Source organism: Bolinopsis microptera, chromosome 2 (assembly GCF_026151205.1).
Source record: "Bolinopsis microptera isolate Bmic1 chromosome 2, MBARI_Bmic_1.0, whole genome shotgun sequence".
NCBI classification, from domain to species: domain Eukaryota; kingdom Metazoa; phylum Ctenophora; class Tentaculata; order Lobata; family Bolinopsidae; genus Bolinopsis; species Bolinopsis microptera.
The window spans coordinates 9,437,276-9,459,852 of NC_087073.1; the positions used below are offsets into that span (position 1 = coordinate 9,437,276).

Genomic DNA, 22,577 nt, shown 5'->3' on the forward strand with positions numbered 1-22,577 from the left:
TTTCTACAGTAACATTTGTAGAGATGTACCTTGGTTCCACAAAGGTCAAATTAAATGCTTCGCCAAGTTTAGAATGATAACTAAACTGAACGGAGGTGCAATACTGTAACGCTGTATTATTTTTCATAACTCTGAAGTTCACTTGAATTGAAAATGAAATGCTGTGGTGCTATTGCCCATGCTGTCTTCTGTGAAGAAATGACTGTAAGTATAACATAATACTGCACTTGGAGAAAAAGTGCTGAACAAAATGTAAGTGCTTAAATTGGAGCAGAGAGTGGATACGATTCTCCTAAAAATAAGATAAAATTAAACCCACTGTTCCGTCCCTAACAAAATCCTTCCCCAAACTTAGAGCAGAAGAGACAAACAGAGTAATTTGAAAGGTAAGAGAAGTTTGAATCAGAAAAATCATGAATGGGAACTGGGATGATTAATTGCGGTTCCATTCTTAAAATTGCTGTTATTGCTGTTAAGACCAAAGCGGAGAAGACGGTTTTCCGAGCGAGAAAACTTAAAAGATCTGTTTCATCATCCCATGGAGGAAATATCCACATTAACAAGTGCAGTGCCCAGCAAATCGGAGACATAGAATCACACTCGGCAGGTGACATAAGAATCACACTCTTCAGGGCAGGGATCACTCGTTCTTTAATTCTACCTGGGCATTTGCCATCCTGGCCTTTTCTTTGGTTGCTTCGGCACTTGGCCTGGACATAATGGAGCTCTGCAGGCGCGGTCTGACCTGAACTTCCGCGTCAGAGTCAAAACCATCGGAGTCAGAATTGCCTGACTAAAGGTTGTGCCAGGGTTAAAAAGGGGGTTAGTTGTTTGTGCTAGTGGTGCTCGACGGCATTTATGTTTTAGAAGAATGTGCTGTAAGAGTTTGGTAAGTATTTAATGAGCCCCTCTGTTGGTATTATAGTTTAACGTTAGCATGCATGTTTTGGAGTTTGGTGATCTTTGGTGAGTTTACGGTATAAACATTTTAATGCACTCGGTAATATACGTAAAAGAAAGCTTGATCACATATGACGTTAGAAATACGATGACCATGATTGCCACAAATATATTTAGAAAACAGCTCCATGACTACCTCTGGAGAAGCTGATGCAGCTCCAGCTGAAGCGTTGTCCAGAGCTTTGATGTCGCTGGAGACGGCGTCCACTGCAATTTCTAGAGCTCTTGTTCCTCGGCTGGCCTTGTCTTCAGCACTCTTCACTGTCTTCAATAAAGAGCTGGTGGGAATAGAAAATTAGTTAGTTAAATACATATTCAACATCGGCGGTAAATCGGACGCTGGGCGCGGTAAATTGGGGTTTTTACTGTAATTGGAAACTAGAAGTAGTACCGAACACGCGGTAAATTAGGGTTTTTATTGTAATTAGAAACTAGATGATGTACCTAACACTTTGAACCATCTCTTTAGCGCTACTCTTTAAATTGTCCATGGTATCGTGCTCACTAGATTTACCACACGCGTCTTTGGTGGAATCGATCAAACCAGACAGTGCCTTAGCAACATCCATACAGGCGTTCAGCAACATAACCTGGGTCTCAACATCGTCAATAGACAAAGCTCCAGCACCACGTTTAACTGCGTCAGCAAGGTTGGAGATGGTGGTTTGAGCAGCTAGGGCAGCCTGCTTGAGTTGAGCCTGATCTGCTGCAGCTCCTGCAACCAGTTGTTTGGTGTTCTCTACCAATTTCTTAGCGGTTCCTGAGGGGAGTAAATGTCACGAACCACACGCAGAATATTAAAAGAAGTCTATCCGAAATTCAATTTCCAGGCAACTTCTTAAGAATTTCGCCATGTCTCGGCGTCAGAAACTTACCAAGAATATTTTCTCTGTGGTTGGAGAAGGGTTCTCCTGTGTTCTCCAGAGCGCCGGTCCTAGCGAACATCTGCATGGTTTCCAAATCTCCGGTGATACCGACAATAGAGTTAATAGTGTCGATACACGCCTGGGTTCCTTGACTACTTTGCTGCAGTGACTGTAGGAGGAACGAGTTAGCGAGCAAATCAAAGATATAAACTTAACAAATTTGTTGAGTGTCTAAGTAATCATCACAACATGATTTACCATGAAGTAGTCTAGCTGTTTAACAGTGATAGTAACACAGCAAATTACTCAAATATCACAGTTGTTTATAGGTAATTCATCATAATTTAAGGTGGTACATTATACATTCAGGTGATCTAGTATTAATTAAAGTATGCCCCCTTTGGCACCGGCATAACTATATCAAGTTATGGCAAAGAAACATTAATAATTTGAAGGTATGTTTGGTAAACTAACCTGAAGGATAGCGTGTACACCATGTGCAACTCCCTTGGCATGTTCACTCAGTTCTCTCCGGGAGATGGAATCCTTAGGATTACTCTGAACAGTAGCGCTTGTTTTCACCAGCTCAGAACAAGGATTAGCCAGCTTGTCTGTGGCGTCCCTGAGAGGCTCTGTACCCTGGCTGTCGGCACACTGTCTCACGTTATCCACCAGACTAGCGTACTCTTCAGATATAACCTGAGCAAGATCGGACAGAGACTCGGGGCTGAGACTGGCCTTACCGACCATGTCCTGGCCAGCACCAGCTATAGCTCTGGCATTGTTCAGGATAGCCTCGTGTTGAGCCATCACGGAAACACTTTCTTCAACTGGGTCGTTGAGAGTTCCACGTGACTTGGCGATATTCTCAATAAGTGAGGTGGACAGACCACTTTCAGGAGCCATTTCCAGGGTAAGTCTGAGGTCCTTGATAGCCTCATCGACAGCTTCAACATCCTGGTCTAATTTAGGATGAAGAGCAGTGGCGTTGGGGTTCCCTCCGCAATCTTTAGAGGTGCTTAACATATCGGACATTGCCTCCATCAGAGTTCTAGCCTGGAGTGGGGAGGACAGTTAATCATTTATATCGTGATGTAATCGTGAAAGTGAATATAAATTTCCGACAGTCGGGACCCTACAAGAAAGCTTGAAAGTTAAATTGTAAGAACCTGAGAGAAGAGGTCCTGTTGTCGATCCATGTCACTAAGTTTAGATGCAGCTCCAATAGTAGCACGAGATACAGGGTCAAAGTACAAAGACAATGTAGCCACGTTGTGTCCAAGCCTCTCGGGGTGACTCTTTGCAGACTCCACCAGAGGTTCTATCAGATCCTTTATTTCCATGGTTGCTGCTTCGAGCTGGGTCTGGTATCCCTGTAAATTTGTGGCTTCCTGTGGTCTGAGCTGTCCAGCAGTGGCACTGATGGCGGCCTGTTCCATCTCGGTCTGAGCACACTTCAGTTTCTCGAGAGCCTGGTCGCAAGGTTTTTGTCCAGGCACATTTTCCTTTACTTGGTCAAGTAGATCCTTCACGGCATTCGACACAGATTTAGCCTGTAGGAGGTACAATATTGAAATTTTCAATTATATTGATCATTAGAATGTTTAGTGATTCAAAACATTTTCAAATTAAAAAGCAGGAAGTGAAAGTGAGAAGACTGACCTGAGTGATAAGGAGCTGCATGTTGGTACCATCGTTAGGATTGAGAGCTAAGGATCTGGAGAACTGGAGAAGTTTAGTGCTGGTGCTAGTGAGTTTGTTACCAGCATCTATCACACACTGCTGTCCTGCCTTACCCTGGGGACTGATTCTGGCTGCAACTGGAGCGAACTCTGGAGACAGAGCAAAGTCTCGGAGGTGTTCCACTGATACCAGGAGAGGCTGAGCTGCCTCCCTACAAGCCTCCCTGTTCTCGGGGGTCAATTTGGTGGCCAGCGCCTTGATGCTCTTAACAAGCTGAGCGGTGCTGTTAGCCACATCCTTGGCGCACTGTACAAAGTGTCGTTTAGCCACGGGGTTGTCACATTTCTGGGACGCTGACTTGCAGGCGTTGCACAATTTGGAGGTGTGCTGAGCTATTTGAGTGGCAGCAGCCAGCACTTCCTGTTGTGTCAGGTCGGGCTGTGTTAGTTTCTCTACAGCAGCACTGATAACCCTGTGAGCGTTGTTGTAGAGGTCAGGGTCCACAATACCAGGGGTAGCTGCGGTGCTGTTGGGATCTGATACTCCCACCAGGTAGGCAGTCTGAGCTGCGGCATCTGCAGAGAAAGGGAGTTAGTGGCATTATAGTCTGTTATAAACTCAATGTATTAGAGGATTTGATTATACCAGCTAACTATCAGATTACTTATTATAACTTACTTGACATTTAGAACAAAACAAAAACTCAACCAATTCACAAAACTAAATCTTACGTGATAGGGCAGTAAGAGAATCGTTGACTTCGTCGATGGCACCAGCAAACGCCTTCCTGTCGTTAGCCTTAGCCAGGGTGGGCAGCTGTTTGAGGTTGTCCTCCAGGATCCTCTGGTTGTCCACAACAGACTCGATACAGTCGAAGAAGTTCTCATTACTGACAGGCACACTTGGATCTTGGAGACTGTTGTTCAGAGTCTCAAGGTTCCTGATAGCATTATCGCATTCCTTCTGGCCAGGCACACTGCTGGTGCAGGCATCGAGCAAGTTGTTGATGCTGTCAGTAAGAGATCTAGCAGACTGGGTCAGGTTGTTCTTGAGGTGTGGTGTGGTGGGATCTGCCACGCACAGCTTACTAAGACTCAGCAGTTTGTTGGAAGAAGCGTGGCAGTTCTTCAGCTGCATTATCACCTCTGACTGTAGTTCTGCGTCCTAGGAGAAATTTCTTCGGTTAACTAATATTTCGGGTAAATTAGCCAATTTTCAGATCTTCATGTTCAGGTTCGCCTAATTAGCACATTCTTATTATTACACTTTACAGTCTTTGTTGTAAAAATGTACACACAGTTAATCGTGCAGTAATTGGTCAGCTGGCTAAGCCGGATATTGTTGTTAACTTTTTTGCGAAGGTAGCGTGCTGACTAAACTACAAATACGGGGAGTTTAAAAGGTAAGCCATTAACTTCCTCAACCATTGCTCTATCTGCTAGTGTAGAATGTACAATAGTGTACTGTGGGGATGTGTGTTTATTGAACATTCATCTCCACATTGTTTAACCAGTGTCATACATCCGGAAAAACCGATGAGAAATTTTCTAGTGTTCTGTCCATCGAATTTAGCGTCTAGTCTAGGAAAACGAATTTATAAATACACTCTAATAAAAGATAATATGTTCTACATCAGATCAAGGGGAAAAATAAAAAGGAAGCCGTAAAACTTGTAAAACCTAAGGGATACACTTTTACGCCTGAGCTGATATGAATGTTTATTAAAAATATCACATAACATTCGCTAACCTTGGTTGCTCCAGCGAGCTGCATGCTGTGGTTGACAACATTTCCGTAAGTGGTGGCGAAGTTGTTAGCGACAACAGCCAGGTCCTCAGGAGAGACACGACTAGCTGCCACCAGCTCTGAAGACACCTGGTTCAGTTTAGCAGCGTCTTCTGAGACGGCGTTCTGTAAGTCTGCAAGTGACTCTCCCTGCCGGGTATAAGGTTAGAGCTGCAGTCGTGGTAATCATGGTACACGTTTCAGAGGGTGGAGTTTAATCTTAAGGGGGCCGGGGGGGGGTCTTCATCAAAATTCTCTCGAAATTGATTTTATAGTTGTTTCTGATAGAGGGGAGTGATATCTATCAGCTGCTTTTGGTCCCATGGAAAAATATTGTTCCTAGCCAAAATTATCGCCAGTCAAAGGTCAGCGCTTATGTGTAATTGTATTGCGCGAGCGATTTTCAATCGCGTGCCCTGAAAATCGAGTCTAAAAATCTATCTTCTCCTACATTTTTTGAGCAATCACCCTGAAACTTTCAGGATATGTTCTATGGATCATTTAGAAGATATCTGTCGAGCCGAATATTGAGATAGGCCTTAGAAGATTTTTTATTCAATTTTGAAAATCTTGGACCTGGAAAAATCGTCAAAAAATGAGGTCCAAGATTTTCAAAATTAAATAAAAAATCTTCTAAGGCCTATCTCAAAATTCGGCTCGACAGATATCTTCTAAATGATCCATAGAACATATCCTGAAAGTTTCAGGGTGATTGCTCAAAAAATGTAGGAGAAGATAGATTTTTAGACTCGATTTTCAGGGCACGCGATTGAAAATCGCTCGCGCAATACAATTACACATAAGCGCTGACCTTTGACTGGCGATAATTTTGGCTAGGAACAATATTTTTCCATGGGACCAAAAGCAGCTGATAGATATCACTCCCCTCTATCAAAAACAACTATAAAATCAATTTCGAGATAATTTTGATGAAGACCCCCCCGGCCCCCTTATATGATTATGAGTTGGTTTGAAATTGTTGGATTACTCCGTGAGGCACGGCCTTTGATCTAGAATCTATGTTTTAAGAGTGAGGTCTAGCAGGTAGACTAAAAGTCTAACCTTAGTAGGTGGGAACCGGTTATCAGTAATAGCAACACTGGCTCTAGCGATCTCCTTGATAGCACTGTCAACGTCCTTCTGTCCAGGTAGTGAGTTGAGGAGGTTGTTGATAGCGTTAGAGACAGCCTTGTTGGCTTCATGCAGGTTCTTGGCCGCGTCCGCACTGTCCGGGTTGTTCAACAGCACCTTGCTGTACTCCATCATGCGCTGAGCTTCGTCCAGCACGTCCTTAGCATTATCTATCACGACATTCTGATCGTTCCTATCATCGGTACACGCGCAAATACCACGTACCGCTCCGATTAGATCACCGAGATGGTTTGCTGTTTCGCGAGCTGCGATTCCTATAATGGGGTTGGCTGTATATCATGAGAATTATGATGACAACATACTAAATGCAGTGACTTCTCCTTAAATAGACATGTATAAAAAAGCAGTTTTTCGCAAGCTGTAACTGAAGTATTTATTAAAATTAACGTAAACCAACCAATTAAATATATGTAAGTTATTCCAACTTAGTAATTATCATAAAATTGAATTGTTACCAGTGTAGTTAGCATTGCCCTGGTTGGCAGCTGTGAGCAGTTGTACCATACTAGTTCCAACCTGTCTACTCGCTCCGTAGAGGTCCGCTGTGCACGACTCTGGCTGAAAGAAGAGAATTAGTTTCACAGATATAAACAATTGTTTTGTCGGCTCAAGGTGAAACGAAGTTGTAACCCAGAATTGAAGTGAGGAAATCTGACACCAAGAGCATGATCTGAGTGTGTGATCAACCCAGTGCCATTCATTTGAGATTGCCAAATAACACACATGATACGATATTTCAGAATGGTGAATTGAATGGTATTTTATGGTATACTGACGTGGGTATAAGTCGGGAGGTGATCAACATTTTTGAGCTAAGAAAGCCAAAGAGACACATCAGGGTTTACAAAATGTTCGTAATAATCATATTTTATTCGGCCAAAAAGTATCATGCAGTCTTTTAAAATACTTAATGTTTTTAGTGATATTATAGTTTTTGTTGCAAACATATGAATCACCGTTCGCGTTCCGCTATGACACACGTCAATTAAATATTATATGATATTAGAAAGCAATTTCATTCATGGTAAAGATGTTCAAGCCGAAAAGTGAAAGTAGACTAACTAAAGATGAACTAAAGAAAGCAAGACAGATTAAAGAGTTCATTCAAGTTTCAAGGACAACTTCTAGGTTTTAATTCTACGTTCTAATTGTGGGATCTATGATCATATCTTAAATTAAAAATGTAAATGATAGGAATAGATATGAGGAGAGATTAGAGTTCTATGCAGAATTCTTTGTAATTCCTGTATGCAATATGCATGATACGTAATTTACTGAACTTAAATAATAATTTTGATTGCATTGCTGACATCAACTTATTTCTGCCCTAACAATAATCAGACATCTATTAAGTTTAAGCTTTGTGACAACATTCTTCAATGTTTGAATGTCCCTGCATCTTATCGAGCAACTTTTCGTGAATCATTTGATCAAGAGGCCCACAGAACAACAATCAAAATACAGTATATCACTACATCAAATGCCATGCTGAAGTCTAGCTAGCTACCATCCACCATTAATGTACTACGGGATATCATTTATATGATGTTACCACAGATTTTATAATACATATGACGTCATAACATCAATACAATGTGTAACACTGGCATTTAGTTTCTTTTAAATTCCCGGATTTCAACACTACTGTTGTGTAATTGGTGTGATTCTTAACATCACTGAGAGCTTTCAAACAGCCTGCAAAGTCCAAATACAGAATCGAAATTACAAAGTCGAAATTGTACATTGCAGTTTCATTTATTCCATTCCCGATGTAAATGGGCGAAATAAATCTGGAAACAGTATTTTCATTTAACTTTCAAGTTCACCAGATAGTTTTGAAATCAGGGATTTAAAATCAAGGACCATACGACGCAATTACAATCGACTTGGTCACAGAATAAATAATTATATCCTGGACAGTTCACATAACACTAATAATTGTTAACGTTTCATGTTAACCGTTAACAATAGTAAAAGTAATCGGTACACCACTTCAGATAAGATAACGTCACCAAAAGATCAGCTCATTACAAAACTTACGGTGCACTCAACAGGACCATCAGGGCTGGACTGAACAGAGGTGTTGGTGTTATTTTAGTGCCCTGTTATCTCTAGCTACATTGTAGCTCAATCTACATTGTAGCTGGATTTTTGTAGGGCTACGTTATTGCTAGTTCTACATAGCAATATTTTCATTGCGACGAGCTATGTAGCAATTCGACATTTGAATTGAAGTAATTTGTTGGGCCTGGGTGATTATGAGATCTTCTTCAGTTGTTACTTTAGCTCAACAACTAGTTTGTTATAAATTTGTGGGTAAAGTTAGATCTAGTTTAATAAGATTACATATGATATCTTTGGGACTACACTATCTCGGTAAAGGAACGTTAGAATCTGAGAAGGGATAAAATACTTACTGTTTCTCGAGGTAGAGGTTTAATCGTTCCCTCTGCAACACTTCTTTCGACGTCCTTCAAGTTACCCTTGACGTTTGCTAACAAGTCCAATGCGTTGTCAACATTAAGAGCAGTGAAGGATTCTCCAGCGCGGTTGGCGGCGTTGCGCAGGTTGACGAGCGCTGAAGCAGCACTCTTGGAGAAGTTGGCGAGTTGAAGGGCGGCGGCTTGGTCAGTTACGTGGGGGACTGCTGACTTGGCAGCAGAAACACACCTCGTAGCCGGCTGGTGAAGTCATATTTAAACATCCAGAAGGTAATTGAGATAAATAGTTACATTATGTATTCAATAGTCCCACCAGACAACATTTTTGTCACTTAGGATAACTAGAAGTGTTAAAGAAACTGGAAATTGAGAATTAGGTAAAAAAGAAATGAAACTCACTGCTATGAACTGTTGGGCGCACTGCACGAGGTTCAGCTGCTCGGAGTCGTTGTTAGGATCGTGAGAATATGCGTTAATTGAGCTAACTAGTTTACTAATAGCGTCTCCTAGCATCTTGCACTGCGACATCAGGGCTTCTTGACTTGCTGAGTTACCTGAAAAACAAATCATCAGTAATTTAAATGTAATATGAAACATATGCTCGTCGCCTCCAGGCCATGAAACAGAACAATTTGAGAGAAAAGAACATTCCAGTGTAAAAGGAAATTATTTAAGATAACCCAGGGCGCCCAGCCAGCTGCTCTGTCAGATCTATCACAAGATGTCATTGTCTTTTACTTCACACGAGTTAACTGTAAACTCCGGATAGATTTAATTCTACGCAAATCAGTAGATTGCAGTAATGAAAAGATCTGGGAATTTAATTCTATGAGTTTGTGTACGTTAGATGCAAATTTCCGAAATTGAGATGCCCCGGTTTTAACTTTGACCCGTGTAATTTTTTCTCTGGTGAGTCGAAATAGGCCTGGAGTGTAGAGTTTTAAGGGTATTGCCTGACGTAAACGTGGCCTAACGTTATAATATTTTCATCCAGAAGGTAAGGTTTTTTTTTTACAAATGTCTCAGACCCATAGCTAGATCTGTAAATTTTAGGCAGACCCACTCAACAGCGGCCAAATTTTGCGCATTATGAGCCCCAAGCCCGATACCCACTTTGCCTCCCAATTATATTATCATCTCGTAACTTCATAAAGAAGGTTCCGTTATTCATTTAAAGATTAAGTTTTATCGATTCTGGGCACGTAGCCCGACACGACACGTAGCCGGGGCGAAGCTCCTTTGGTTGGCTAGGGAGGGGGGAAGGCGCAGCCCCCCAGAAAATTTTTGAGAAATTATGTGTTTTAGACGACATTTGGCATTAAAGAAATTTGTAGGACAGTAATAATCAGACATCACAATAATACAGAGTTGGGGGGCGCAGCCCTGGCCTTCGGAAAATTTTTGAGAAATAGGGTGTTCCAGACGACATTTGTAGGACAGCAATAATCAGACATTACAATAATACAAGGTTGGTGGGCCGGGCTGGGGGGCGCAACCCCCGGAAAATTTTTGAGAAATAGGGTGATTCAGACGACATTTGGCATTAAAGAAATTTGTAGGACAGCAATAATCATACATCAGAATAATATAAAGTTGGTGGGCAAGGGGAGCGAACCCCCAGGAAAATTTTTGAGAAATAGGGTGATTAAAACGGCATTTGGCATTAAAGAAATTTGGGTACAGTAATAATCAGACATCACAATAATATAAAGTTGGGGGCCGGGGGGGGGGGGGGGGCGCAGCCCCCCAGAAAATTTTTGAGAAATAATGTGTTTTAGACGACATTTGGCATTAAAGAAATTTGTAGGACAGTAATAATCAGACATCACAATAATACAAAGTTGGGAGGCTAGGGGGGCGCACCCCCCGGAAAATTTTTGAGAAATAGGGTGATTCAGACGACATTAGGCATTAAAGAAATTAGTAGGGCAGTAATAATCAGACATCACAATAATATAAAGTTGGTTGGCTAAGGAGGGGGGGGGGGGCGCAGCCAATAAGAAAATTTTTGAGAAATTATGTGTTTTAGACGACATTTGGCATTAAAGAAATTTGTAGGACAGTAATTATAATCAGACATCACAATAATACAAAGTTGGAGGGCTAGGCAGGCGCAGCCCTGGCCTTCGGAAAATTTTTGAGAAATAGAGTGTTCCAGACGACATTTGTGGGACAGCAATAATCAGACATTACAATAATACAAGGTTGGTGGGCTGGGGTGGCGCAGTAATAATCAGACATCACAATAATATAAAGTTGGGGGACTGGGGGGGAGGGGGGGCGCAGCCCCCAAGAAAATTTTTAGAAATTATTTGTTTTAGACGACATTAGGCATTAAAGAAATTTGTAGGACGGCGATAATACAAAGTTGGGGGTGCAGCCCCCGGAAAATTTTTGAGAAATAGGGTGTTTCAGACGACATTTGGCATTAGAAATTTGTAATTTCAGACATCACAATAATACAAAGTTGGGGGCTAGGGGGAACTCAGTACTTGTCACATTGAATTGAATAAGTACATATTGTATAGTGGGATTTGGGAATAATTTACGAAATGCTAAAGTCGATTGCCTGTCGTGTCGTTTAATCAAACAGTCATAAACACAGCCCACTTACCAGGCGACCATGGGGACTAGGGGGCCTATTTTTTTTGGGGTTCAATTTTTTTCCGGGGGTCTTCACCTTGGCTACGTGTCTGCATTCTAGTTGCCAGACCCACTCTATTAGAGTGCAGACTCAACATTTTGGTTGCCAGACCCACTATTCTAGAGTCCAGACCCACAATTCTGGTTGTCATATCTCCTATATTCTAGTTCATAGACCCCCAATTCTGGTTGACAGAGTGAAGAATTACCATTCTGGTTGCCAGATTCACTCTTCTAGAGAGGAGACCCACTCTTCAGTCTTCTAGTAGGTATAGAGTCAAGACCCACTATTCTAAAATGCAGACCCACCATTCTGGTTGCCAGACCCACTCTTCTAAGGCGAAGACCTACCATTCTGGTTGCCAGCCCCACTCTTCTAGAGTGTAGACGCACCATTCCGATTGCCAGACCCACTATTCTTGAGTGAAGACCCACCTTTCGGGTTGCCGGACCCACTATTCTAGACTCTAGACTCCAGACGCACAATTCTGGTTGCCATATATCCTATATTCTAGTTTAGACCCCCAATTCTGGTTGACACTTAACAGAGTGTAGACTTACCATTCTGGTTGCCAGACCCACTCTTCTAGAGTGAAGACGGGGGGGTACCAATGGCATAGAATGGAGAAGAATGGCATAAAAATCATCAAATGGCATAGAAATTTCATGGCATAAATGGAAATTTTGTTTGGCCAATTCTCCATTTATGCCAATTTATGCCATGAATTTAGGTCTTCATATTTGACCTTTAGGATGACTTTAAATTCGCAAATATTATTAGTACTTGAATAAGAGACATGTTTCATGCTTTATAACGCTTGAAATGATCGTTAAAGTCAAAGATTCATATGACAAATAACTAAATAAAGAAAATAGAAATGTATTATATCAAATATATACCAAACATTTCACTATTCAAGAAAAGCAAATTGTGAGATGTTCAAAATGTACAGAATACAAACATTGACAACACAACGATTTTGAATGTCATCAAGGAACAATGCATCTGATGTATTTGTCTTCGACGAGTAGCCATACATTAGGAGATCCATTGATTAGGCTATGTTCCTGGCAGTAGTACTTCATCGGGCATGACTTATAAGAAATAAATCTAACCACTCCTGTTGCAAAGTTCTGCTGAGATTTGAAGACTTTAAGAGTTTCTGTACTGCCAGCTTTCAAAACTGTTGAACATCCGCATTCAGGTTGATTGTATATGCGAACATCAGAAGACACTCCAAACGCGTCCCCCTTGAATCTTGAAAGACGAGATTTTGTTGATAAAGTGCTTCTTCCTCCATTGAGCGTGAGTGTCTCAAAAGACCGGAAGGATAGTGTTCCATATTTATCTGTTGATATCGTTTCTCCATCATCACAATCATCAACTACAGGTTCTACCTCATAAGCTAAGTCGTCCTCATCCTCGAGGCATCCAGATTCATCATCTACAGCTCCCCAAGAAAGTTCTTGGCCATGGACGATTGGCTTCCCACTCCGTTCTTCAGGATCTGCGACTGCGGCGAACACAGGGAAATTGTTTCTTTTCCCTTCTCGAATGCAGTCCCTCGATGCCCTGTCCAGCGTTTTTGCCAACTTGCCTAGGCATATCATACCACCAGTCCATTTCACTCGTTCTGCTTTCTGGCCTGCAGATTTAACCTTTTTGAGGTGAACTGTAGGATGCAAAACTGTACTTCCACGTGCATATGCAATTGCAGATGTGTCTTCATGTAATGATAAAGCACTGTACACATTCTCTCTCCATTCCATGGGCCATAGTTATCGCATCCATATTTCTTGAGCGACCAGATGAAAAAGAAACCCGAATAAATGCAAACAGCTGCTCATTCTGATCACTTCCAAGGTAATAAGTGACGATTTCGGCATTAGGGAATTGCTTCTTCAGCAAAGTTAAATACAAAACAAGACCGTCACAAGTACATATAAGATCAAGGTACGTCTGATTCGTTATGCTGACAGCTGAGTAAGTATTCCCTTTCCAAGTAACAAAAAATGTTTTTTCTCAAACAGTTCCATTTTTATTATACTTTATAGTTTAGAGTCTAATTTGGCATGATATCAGATCATGTGATATTACATGGCCCCATGGAGAGCATTGCCAGAGCAATTGGCCAGAGAGCTCCATAGAAGTAAGGGGCCTACTCTAGCCAACAGCTCTACGTAATACATTTCCTTCCTCAACTTCATTTTCTTCATCTAACTGCTGCTGCTGCTCAGCAACTACTTGATAGCTGGCACAGTGACAATTGTCTGCGTAGTGTATCTGTTAGCCTCAATTTTGCCTCAAGGAGGGAAGGTAGCCTCAATCCAACCTCACATAAGTTTCGATAAAGTCTCGATAACCTTTGGGCTACAATTACAAGTTTTATAGTGGGTCTATAACATGTTTCCGTACATTAAAGTTAAAACTTAAAATGCGGTCGAATCATTTATTAGCCTCATTTTGGCCTCCTACAAGAAGACTCTGCGATTTCTAAAATGTTGAGCTTGAAGAGGATGAATAAATTTGTATTGTTGACACATTAGATAGTCACAATACCGAACATGCTCGAAAATATACACAAAAGTATACTTGTTAGCCTCATTTCACTCTCTCACAAGGTGGTTAGCCTCATTTTCACCTCGAAAATTTGAAGCTATAATCCGACGGAATTTCATGGCAACATAGATATCAAGTAACTTGTGAGTTGTTAACCTGTTTCCGTACATTAAAGTTAAAATGCGGTCGAATTTTTTATTAGCCTCATTTTGGCCTCCTACAAGTAGACTCGGCGATTTCTGAAATGTTGAGTTTTATTATTATTTATTTGAAGAGGATGAATCAATCTTTATTGTTGACGTATTAGATAGTCACAATACCAAACCAACTCGAAAATATATACAAAAGTATACTTGTTAGCCTCATTTCACCCTCTCAAAAGGTGGTTAGCCTCATTTTCACCTCGAATATTTGAAGCTTAAATACCGATTAAATATAATCCCAAGGAATTTCATGTGCAACATGGATACCAAGTAACGTGTGAGCTGTTAACCTGTTTCCGTACATTAAAGTTAAAATGCGGTCGAATTATTTATTAGCCTCATTTTGGCCTCCTACAAGTAGACTCGGCGATTTCTGAAATGTTGAGTTTGAAGAGGATGAATCAATCTTTATTGTTGACATATTAGATAGTCACAATACCGAACCAACTCGAAAATATACACAAAAGTATACTTGTTAGCCTCATTTCACCCTCTCAAAAGGTGGTTAGCCTCATTTTCACCTCGAATATTTAAAGCTTAGATCTCGATCAAGTATTTAAATCACTATGGATTATACTTGCAACTTGGATATCATGGACGTAACATGAGAAAGTTCTTTTTTGAAAGTGGTGAGGCTAATTTGTTAGCCTCAAATCTCAATTGTCCCTCGCAGTTAAATCACTCCTACTGAGTCTAGTGAGTGAGCTAGGAGGTCGCCGAACATCTCATTTTAAAGCCGTATCGATTTTCTATACGCATACCAAAAATCAAATGCGTAACTAAAACAGAAATGAAATTACAGAAGTTTTAAATTTTTTGTCAAAAAACGAACTTTTAGGGGTGTTTCTAATGACCAGGGTCAGTACAACAAATAGAGATAAAGGTGGACAGTACTAGTGGGGTGCAGACTATTCGTTATTAAATTCTCAGTTCAAAGTTTTAAAATTTAATATTTCGAATGGCATAGAATGGAGAAGAATGGCATAAAAATCATCAAATGGCATAGAAATTTCATGGCATAAATGGAAATTTTGTTTGGCCAATTCTCCATTATGCCATTTATGCCATTGGTACCCCCCCCGTGAAGACCCACTATTCTAGAATTCTTACCCACCATTCTTGTTGCCAGACCCACTCTTAGCTAGAGTGAAGACCCACTATTCAAGAATTCTGACCCATCATTCTTGTTTCCAGACCCACTACCCTAAGGTGCAGACCCACCATTCTGATTGCCAGACTCACTCATCTTGATTCCCTTGATTGCAGACCCACTATTCTGGTTGCCAGACCCACTCTTATAGATTGCAGGCACACCAATCTAGTTGCCAGACCCACTCTTCTAAAGTGTAGACCCACCAGACCTATTATTCTAGAGTGAAGACCCACCATTCGGGTTGTCCAAACCCACAATTCTGGTAGCCATATCTCCTTTATTCTAGTTTATAAACCCCCAAATCTGGTTGACAGAGTGTAGACTTACCATTCTGGTTGCCAGGCCCACTCTTCTAGAGTGAAGATCCACTATTCTAGAATGCAGACCCGCAATTCTGGTTGCCAGACCCACTATTCCAGATTGTAGACCCACCTTTCTGGTTTCCAGACTCACCCTTCTAGGGCGAAAATCCACCATTCTGGTTGCCAGACCCACTCTTCTAGAGTGTAGACGTACCATTCTGATTGCCAGACCCACTCTTCAAGGGTGCAGACCCACATTCATGTTGCAAGACCCACTTCTAGATTTCAGACCCACTAAATTCTAGCTGCCAGACTCACTTATAGATTGCAGACCCACCATTCCAGCTGCCAGACCCACTCTTCTCAAGTGCAGATCTACCACTCTGGTTGTCAGACCCACTCTTTAAGGGTGCAGACTGCAGACCCACTCTTCTCAAGTGCAGATCCACCATTCTGGCTGCAAGACCCACTTTTAGATCGCAGACCTACCATTCTAGCCGCCAGACCAACTCTTCTCAAGTGTAGACCCACCACTCGGGTTGTCAGACTAACTCTTCAAGGGTGTACGTACACCCACCATTCTGGTTGCCAGACCAACTTCTAGATTGCAGACCCACCATGGCCATTCCAGCTGCCAGACCCACTCTTCTCAAGTCCAGACCCACCACTCTGGTTGTCAGACCCACTCTTCAAGGGTGTACGTACACCCACCATTCTGGTTGCCAGACCAACTTCTAGATTGCAGACCTACCATTCCAGCTGCAAGACCCACTCTTCTCAAGTCCAGACCCACCATCGGGTTGTCAGACCCACTCTTCAAGGGTGTACGTACACCCACCATTCTGGCTGCCAGACCAACTTCTAGATTGCAGACCCACCATTCCAGCTGCCAGACCCACTCTTCTCAAGTGCAGATCTACCACTCTGGTTGTCAGACCCACTCTTTAAGGGTGCAGACTGCAGACCCACCGTTCTGGTTGCCAGACCCACTTATAGATTGCAGACCCAACATTCTAGCTGCCAGACCCACTCTTCTCAAGTGCAGACCCACCACTCTGGTTGTCAGACCCACTCTTGAAGCCTGAAGGGTGCAGACCCACCATTCTGGTTGCCAGACCAACTTCTAGATTGCAGACCCACCATTCCAGCTGCCAGACCCACACTTCTCAAGTGCAGATCTACCACTCTGGTTGTCAGACCCACTCTTTAAGCCTGAAGGGTGCAGACCCACCATTCATGTTGCCAGACCCACGTCTAGATTGCAGACCCACCATTCTAACTGCCAGACCCACTTCTAGATTGCAGACCCACCATTCTAGCTGCCAGACCCACTCTTCTCAAGTGCAGACCCACCACTCTGGTTGTCAGACCCACTCTTCAAGAATGCAAACCCACCATTCTGGTTGCAAGACCCACTTTTAGATCGCAGACCCACCATTCTAGCTGCCAGACCAACTCTTCTCAAGTGTAGACCCACCACCCTGGTTGCCAGACCCACTCTTCAAGAATGCAAACCCACCATTCTGGTTGCAAGACCCACTTTTAGATCGCAGACCCACCATTCTAGCTGCCAGACCAACTCTTCTCAAGTGTAGACCCACCACCCTGGTTGTCAGACCCACTCTTCAAGGGTGCAGACCCACCACTCTGGTTGTCAGACCCACTCTTCAAGGGTGTACGTACACCCACCATTCTGGTTGCCGGACCCACTTCTAGATTGCAGACCCACCATTCCAGCTGCCAGACCCACTCTTCTCAAGTCCAGACCCACCACTCGGGTTGTCAGACCCACTCTTCAAGGGTGTACGTACAGCCACCATTCTGGTTGCCAGACCAACTTCTAGATTGCAGACCTACCATTCCAGCTGCAAGACCCACTCTTCCCAAGTCCAGACCCACCACTCGGGTTGTCAGACCCACTCTTCAAGGGTGTACGTACAGCCACCATTCTGGTTGCCAGACCAACTTCTAGAATGCAGACCCACCATTCCAGCTGCCAAACCCACTCTTCTCAAGTCCAGACCCACCACTCTGGTTGTCAGACCCACTCTTAAAGGGTGCAGACTCACCATTTAGCGGCCAGACCCACGCTTCTCAAGTGCAGACCCACCACTCTGGTTGCCGGACCCACACTTCTAGAGTGAAGACTCATTATTCTCGAATGCAGATCCAAAATTCTGTTGCTAGACCAACTTCTAGATTGCAGACCCACCATTCCAGCCGCCAGACCCACTCTTCTCAAGTGCAGACCCACTATTCTGGTTGTCAGACCCACTCTTCTAGAGTGAAGACTCATTATTCTCGAATGCAGATCCACAATTCTGGTTGCTAGACCAACTTCTAGATTGCAGACCCACCATTCCAGCCGCAAGAACCACTCTTCTCAAATGCAGACCCACCATTCTGGTTGTCAGACCCACTCTTCAAGGGTGTTGACCCACAATTCTGGTTAACAGACCCACTTCTAGATTGCATACCCACCATTCTAGCTGCCAGACCCACTATTCTCAAGTGCACACCCACCACTCTGGTTGTCAGACCACTCTTTAAGGGTACAGACCCATCATTCTGGTTGCCAGACCCACTTCTAGATTGTAGACCCACCATTCTGGTTGCCAGACCCACTTCTAGATTGCAGACCCACCATTCTAGCGGCCAGACCCACTCTTCTCAAGTGCAGACCCACCACTCTAGGCAACAGGGGTGAATAATATCAACAAATAAAGATTGTTTAATTTTTGCAAAAAATTTCTCGTCATGTGACAACCCTTCCCAACCCCCCTCAACCCCCTACCCCTCCCCCCTAAAAAACTCATCGGATTTTTGCTTCCCGCGAACATGATTTTTTCTGAAAATTTTTGTCAAGCCAGATCTGTAAATCTATCAAATATGTAAAAAAAAAACCTTACCAGAAGGGCACAAAGTATTAGGGTCTACTATATTTTGATTGGAATGAAAGTGAAGTAACTGTGATCAAAGATATACGCATTTCCAATGCAACAGTAGATATGTACATTGTACTGTTAGATATTTATTGGCGTTGTGTTCCTTTGTGACGGCGTTGCTGATTGTCTGCAAAGTGCAAGTTGAGTAAAATCTCATGATCTGTTAAAGTAACATTGAACAAGGTTACATGCATATATAAACATGTGTGTAATCATATATATTATGGTAATATAATACTCTATACTGCCAATCTCATGATGCTATTAGATCATCGCTCAGGGAGTGGTGGTTTTGCTTTTGAGGCTGTGTATTTATTTGTCATTCTCGTCCCTTTTGCTTTATGCTTTCATTCTGTAAAAGCTCGCACCGTGAAGGTGCCCTCGCTACGTTCGAATTACACAAAGCCCCAAGATTAGACTAAAGTTACTAAAGATGGATGCTGCCGAAGATGAACTGCTTCGTATTCTGTACACCCAAGTTGAATTTATCGCCGATAAAGCTGCCTTCTACGATCGTTATGGGTTCTATCTTGAGGAATATCTTTCGAACAGGACAATTTTTGCACTTCTGTGTCGAGATCACGCTGAACGTATTGAACGGCGGGTCAAGAGGTCAGGGATCGCCAAAACAGTGGGCGGATCTGTGAATATCATATCTGGTGGAGCAGCTATAGCTGGGATCATCCTAGCCCCGTTTAGTGCTGGACTTTCGCTTGGTTTAACAGTTGGGGGCATCGCTGGTGGGATTGCTGGTGCGAGTACTAATATTATCGCTGATCTGGCTAAAGACAGGAACATCAGATCTGATATAAGGAAGATACAGGCAGCTTTAACAAGATTCGAGCGTCAGGAAAGAGTTATCTTTGAGTTGTTACAGCAAGTGCAGAACAATTTCAACCGGCTAAGACAACTCAAACAAAGAGCTCCTTCTAAAAGTGGGTCCGCTTTTAGGGGGGTAAGAAGCACATTTGTAATAGTTCGGGAAGGAAAGATCTAGAAGAATCTGTACGCGCTTCTATGAAATTTGCCGAATTTTCAAAGAAGGCGTGTTCTGCCACCAGTTCTGCAGGGTGCAGTTGTATAAAAAACGTGGGCGCTGCCGCCGGCTCCATTGCAGACGAAGTAGCTGCTCCTGGGTTCCGAACACTAATAACTGCTGGATCCACAACTGCTAAACTATTGTCTGGCGCACTTGCTGCTTTTGGAATAGTCATGGGTATCTTGGACATATATAGTGCAGTGAAAGACATAGGAGGTTCAGAGATTTCCGATGCTTATCGCAGATTCGCTGATGAATATAATGATTACACGGAGAATTTAATATCTGGTATTGAACGGCTTTCTGAATTGCTTTAACAATACGGTCAATCAGCGTGAATGAGGGTCACCATTTTAGTAAACATTTTATTTTTAAGATTATATTTTCTTATTAATTTGAGTGAAATATTGGATGGTTTATTCCGGGAATTTATGCTACTATACTGAGCTTGACCTAACGGAGAAATTGAACAGGTGGCTACAGCCGCAACTACATTGATTATCAGTACATTGTACAGATACATTGCATCGTACATCATGAATGTGCTTTCCCTAAAAGGAAAACGTTCCCATAACATTTAACAATCCTCCTTTCAGTAAAATGATCGAAATTTTCCACATCAAATTTCACAGCGTTGCTAAAAACAAGTATATCTTACCGTTGCATCTCTCAGCTCCGTTAGCGGCAGCAAGAAGTTGCGTGCTGGCGGCTGTAGCGATCTTGGCGTGGTCTTGTAGTTTAGCCATCAGTTTAGCCTTCATGTTTTCAGATGTGGCATTGTTTGCTGCTTGTCGTAGATCTTCTGTAGTCTACAAAACAATTGAAAGTTAGATGTGGTTTTAATGTTTTGTTAATAGTTGATATAGGAGTTACGTATGATTTATCAGTTTTTTTCCAGACAGGATCATGCACCAAAAAGGCTACTAATTGTACCTTCATCAACCCGTAATCTGTGGCTAGACAAATTGTCCCAAAACTTGTTGCACCTTGCTATATCTTAGATTTAATTTAGCTCATGAAAATTAACATGGAGAATGGAAATCATTTTTAGAGTAAACATTTTAATCCTTTGGTAGCTGTATAATGTACATTTTACATTGTATAATGTACATTGTACATTCTGCTCGATGTAACGAAGAAATATTGCAAATGCGTGGATTTAAAAGGAAATTTATCTAACGAATATTGACCTGTTGCAGAGCAAGTTGACAATGTTCATCGTTGGGGTTCATGGCTGCTGCTTTAGCAGCCTCAACCATCCTAGCAGTGGCATCAGCCAACTGTTTAGCAGCTGCCAGCAACTTGGTCTGACTTTCACTGTCATTCTGAGATTCAGCCTCCAGTTTGATACCATGTACCAAGGAGCTGGTGGCTCGGGCTATTATCTTGGCCTGTTGTACCATCTCGGCAGTGTTTCCCATAGAGTTGAACATCTTGTCACTAGCATCTAGGATCTGTTCTGCGCTCAACTCCCGGCCTAGAAAAGTAGAAAGTTAACATTTGAAATAGGTTATTTCAGTCTTGTGTGGTTAAATTTGAACTCAAAACAATTTCTTGGACAAAACGCTAAGCCATCCACCAATTATAGATTCACAATCTTCCTGCGCCTTACCATCTTGTTGAGTGGATAGCGGAGTTTGTTTGATGAACCTGATGAGCTCATCCAGCGCTTTCTGGGCCTCCTCAGCACTGGCGCTGACGTTGTTCAGTATTCCCTGGTCATCGGAACTGTTCTGAGCTGTGTGCACTAATCCTTCGACAGCATAGGCTACTCCCTGCCAACATTTGTCATGTTAGATACGTAATGTGTTAAATCAAGTTACTGACGCGTTAAAATGATGGAATGTTATCCTTCCTGTGTATATTGTGGCGTGTACTTTGCCAATATGTCATTCAACCTTTGGGAAATTTATACTCGTATACTGCGGACTTTAGCCAAAGTTCAGAGCATTTTGAAACAATTTGACAGATAAATTTTGATAATTGCAGACGTCCTGTCTCAATTTACAGATTTAGTGTTCACTTCTGAAACATGACTATGATGGAATTAGTGTGGAGTGTCAGATAAATGTCTACTAGAAATGTATCCTGTATGAGTGTGAGTGTGACAGACCCTGCTGGTTTTTGAGTGAATGTTGAGAAGTAAGTTGAGTGCAGTTAGGTGGTGGATGATGATTTGGTGGGTTGGGTTCACCTTAGCAGCCTCCATAAGCTGCTGCTGGCACAATGGACTGGCCATAGTGGGTCCGAGCAGCTTGATACAGGTGACCAGTTGAGAACTGCTGGCTGCAGCGTCTTTACTGGCGTTGATAACCTGGAAAAGTTAGGTCGAGTTAGTACAATGGGTGTTAAAGATAAGAACAATAATATTCACTTACTCTAAAGGAACTTGAAAATAATGATACAAAGATTTGAACAGTCTAATTATTTACCTGTCCTTGCATCTCAGGATCGGAGCAAGATCGGGCAACCTCCTTACAATCATTAACAAGCTTTCCAACAGCCTGGGCAACAAGCCTGGCCTGGTCCAGGAACCTCATCTGCATGTCAGACTCAGTTTCCGGATCTCCCAAACATCCCAACACTGCCTTGTGAGCATCTGCCATGGCGTTGATAGCAGCTTGCTGAGCCGCGCGGTTGGCACGTCCGTCTTTAGCGGCGTTCAGGAGGTCCTGAGTAGCGCCAGCTAGACGATTAGCTGCTGCTAGGAGGTTGTCCTTCTCCGGGCCGTCAGGTTGCAGAGTCATTAACATTCTCAGATTCTTCGCCGCATCAGTCATGTTGCTTGTAAGCTGGGACACGTTCGTTCCTGCGTAGAGAAGTTTGTCATTTAACTTTCGAACAC

The 22,577-nt window shown here is 42.5% G+C and overlaps 1 protein-coding gene across 7 annotated transcripts in view; it reads right to left on the bottom strand.

Moving 5' to 3' along the window:
- LOC134811469 (talin-like) overlaps positions 1-22,577 on the bottom strand; it is a 35,896-nt gene that overhangs the window by 3,121 nt on the left and 10,198 nt on the right. For 2 of the 7 annotated variants that reach the window (XM_063818308.1, XM_063818306.1), the window contains exons 10-28: positions 22,165-22,541; positions 21,927-22,046; positions 21,345-21,507; positions 20,923-21,209; positions 20,391-20,541; positions 9,287-9,441; positions 8,864-9,127; positions 8,487-8,516; positions 6,902-7,004; positions 6,357-6,700; positions 5,259-5,444; positions 4,241-4,673; positions 3,489-4,084; positions 2,996-3,379; positions 2,301-2,882; positions 1,836-1,995; positions 1,405-1,720; positions 1,097-1,238; positions 662-793 (exon numbers count right to left, since the gene is read on the bottom strand). In XM_063818308.1, coding sequence (XP_063674378.1) covers positions 662-793; positions 1,097-1,238; positions 1,405-1,720; positions 1,836-1,995; positions 2,301-2,882; positions 2,996-3,379; positions 3,489-4,084; positions 4,241-4,673; positions 5,259-5,444; positions 6,357-6,700; positions 6,902-7,004; positions 8,487-8,516; positions 8,864-9,127; positions 9,287-9,441; positions 20,391-20,541; positions 20,923-21,209; positions 21,345-21,507; positions 21,927-22,046; positions 22,165-22,541 — 4,925 coding nt within the window. The remainder of the gene's footprint in view (positions 1-661; positions 794-1,096; positions 1,239-1,404; positions 1,721-1,835; positions 1,996-2,300; positions 2,883-2,995; positions 3,380-3,488; positions 4,085-4,240; positions 4,674-5,258; positions 5,445-6,356; positions 6,701-6,901; positions 7,005-8,486; positions 8,517-8,863; positions 9,128-9,286; positions 9,442-20,390; positions 20,542-20,922; positions 21,210-21,344; positions 21,508-21,926; positions 22,047-22,164; positions 22,542-22,577) is intronic. The other 5 variants (XM_063818309.1, XM_063818307.1, XM_063818311.1 and 2 more) reach the window with 3 other exon arrangements.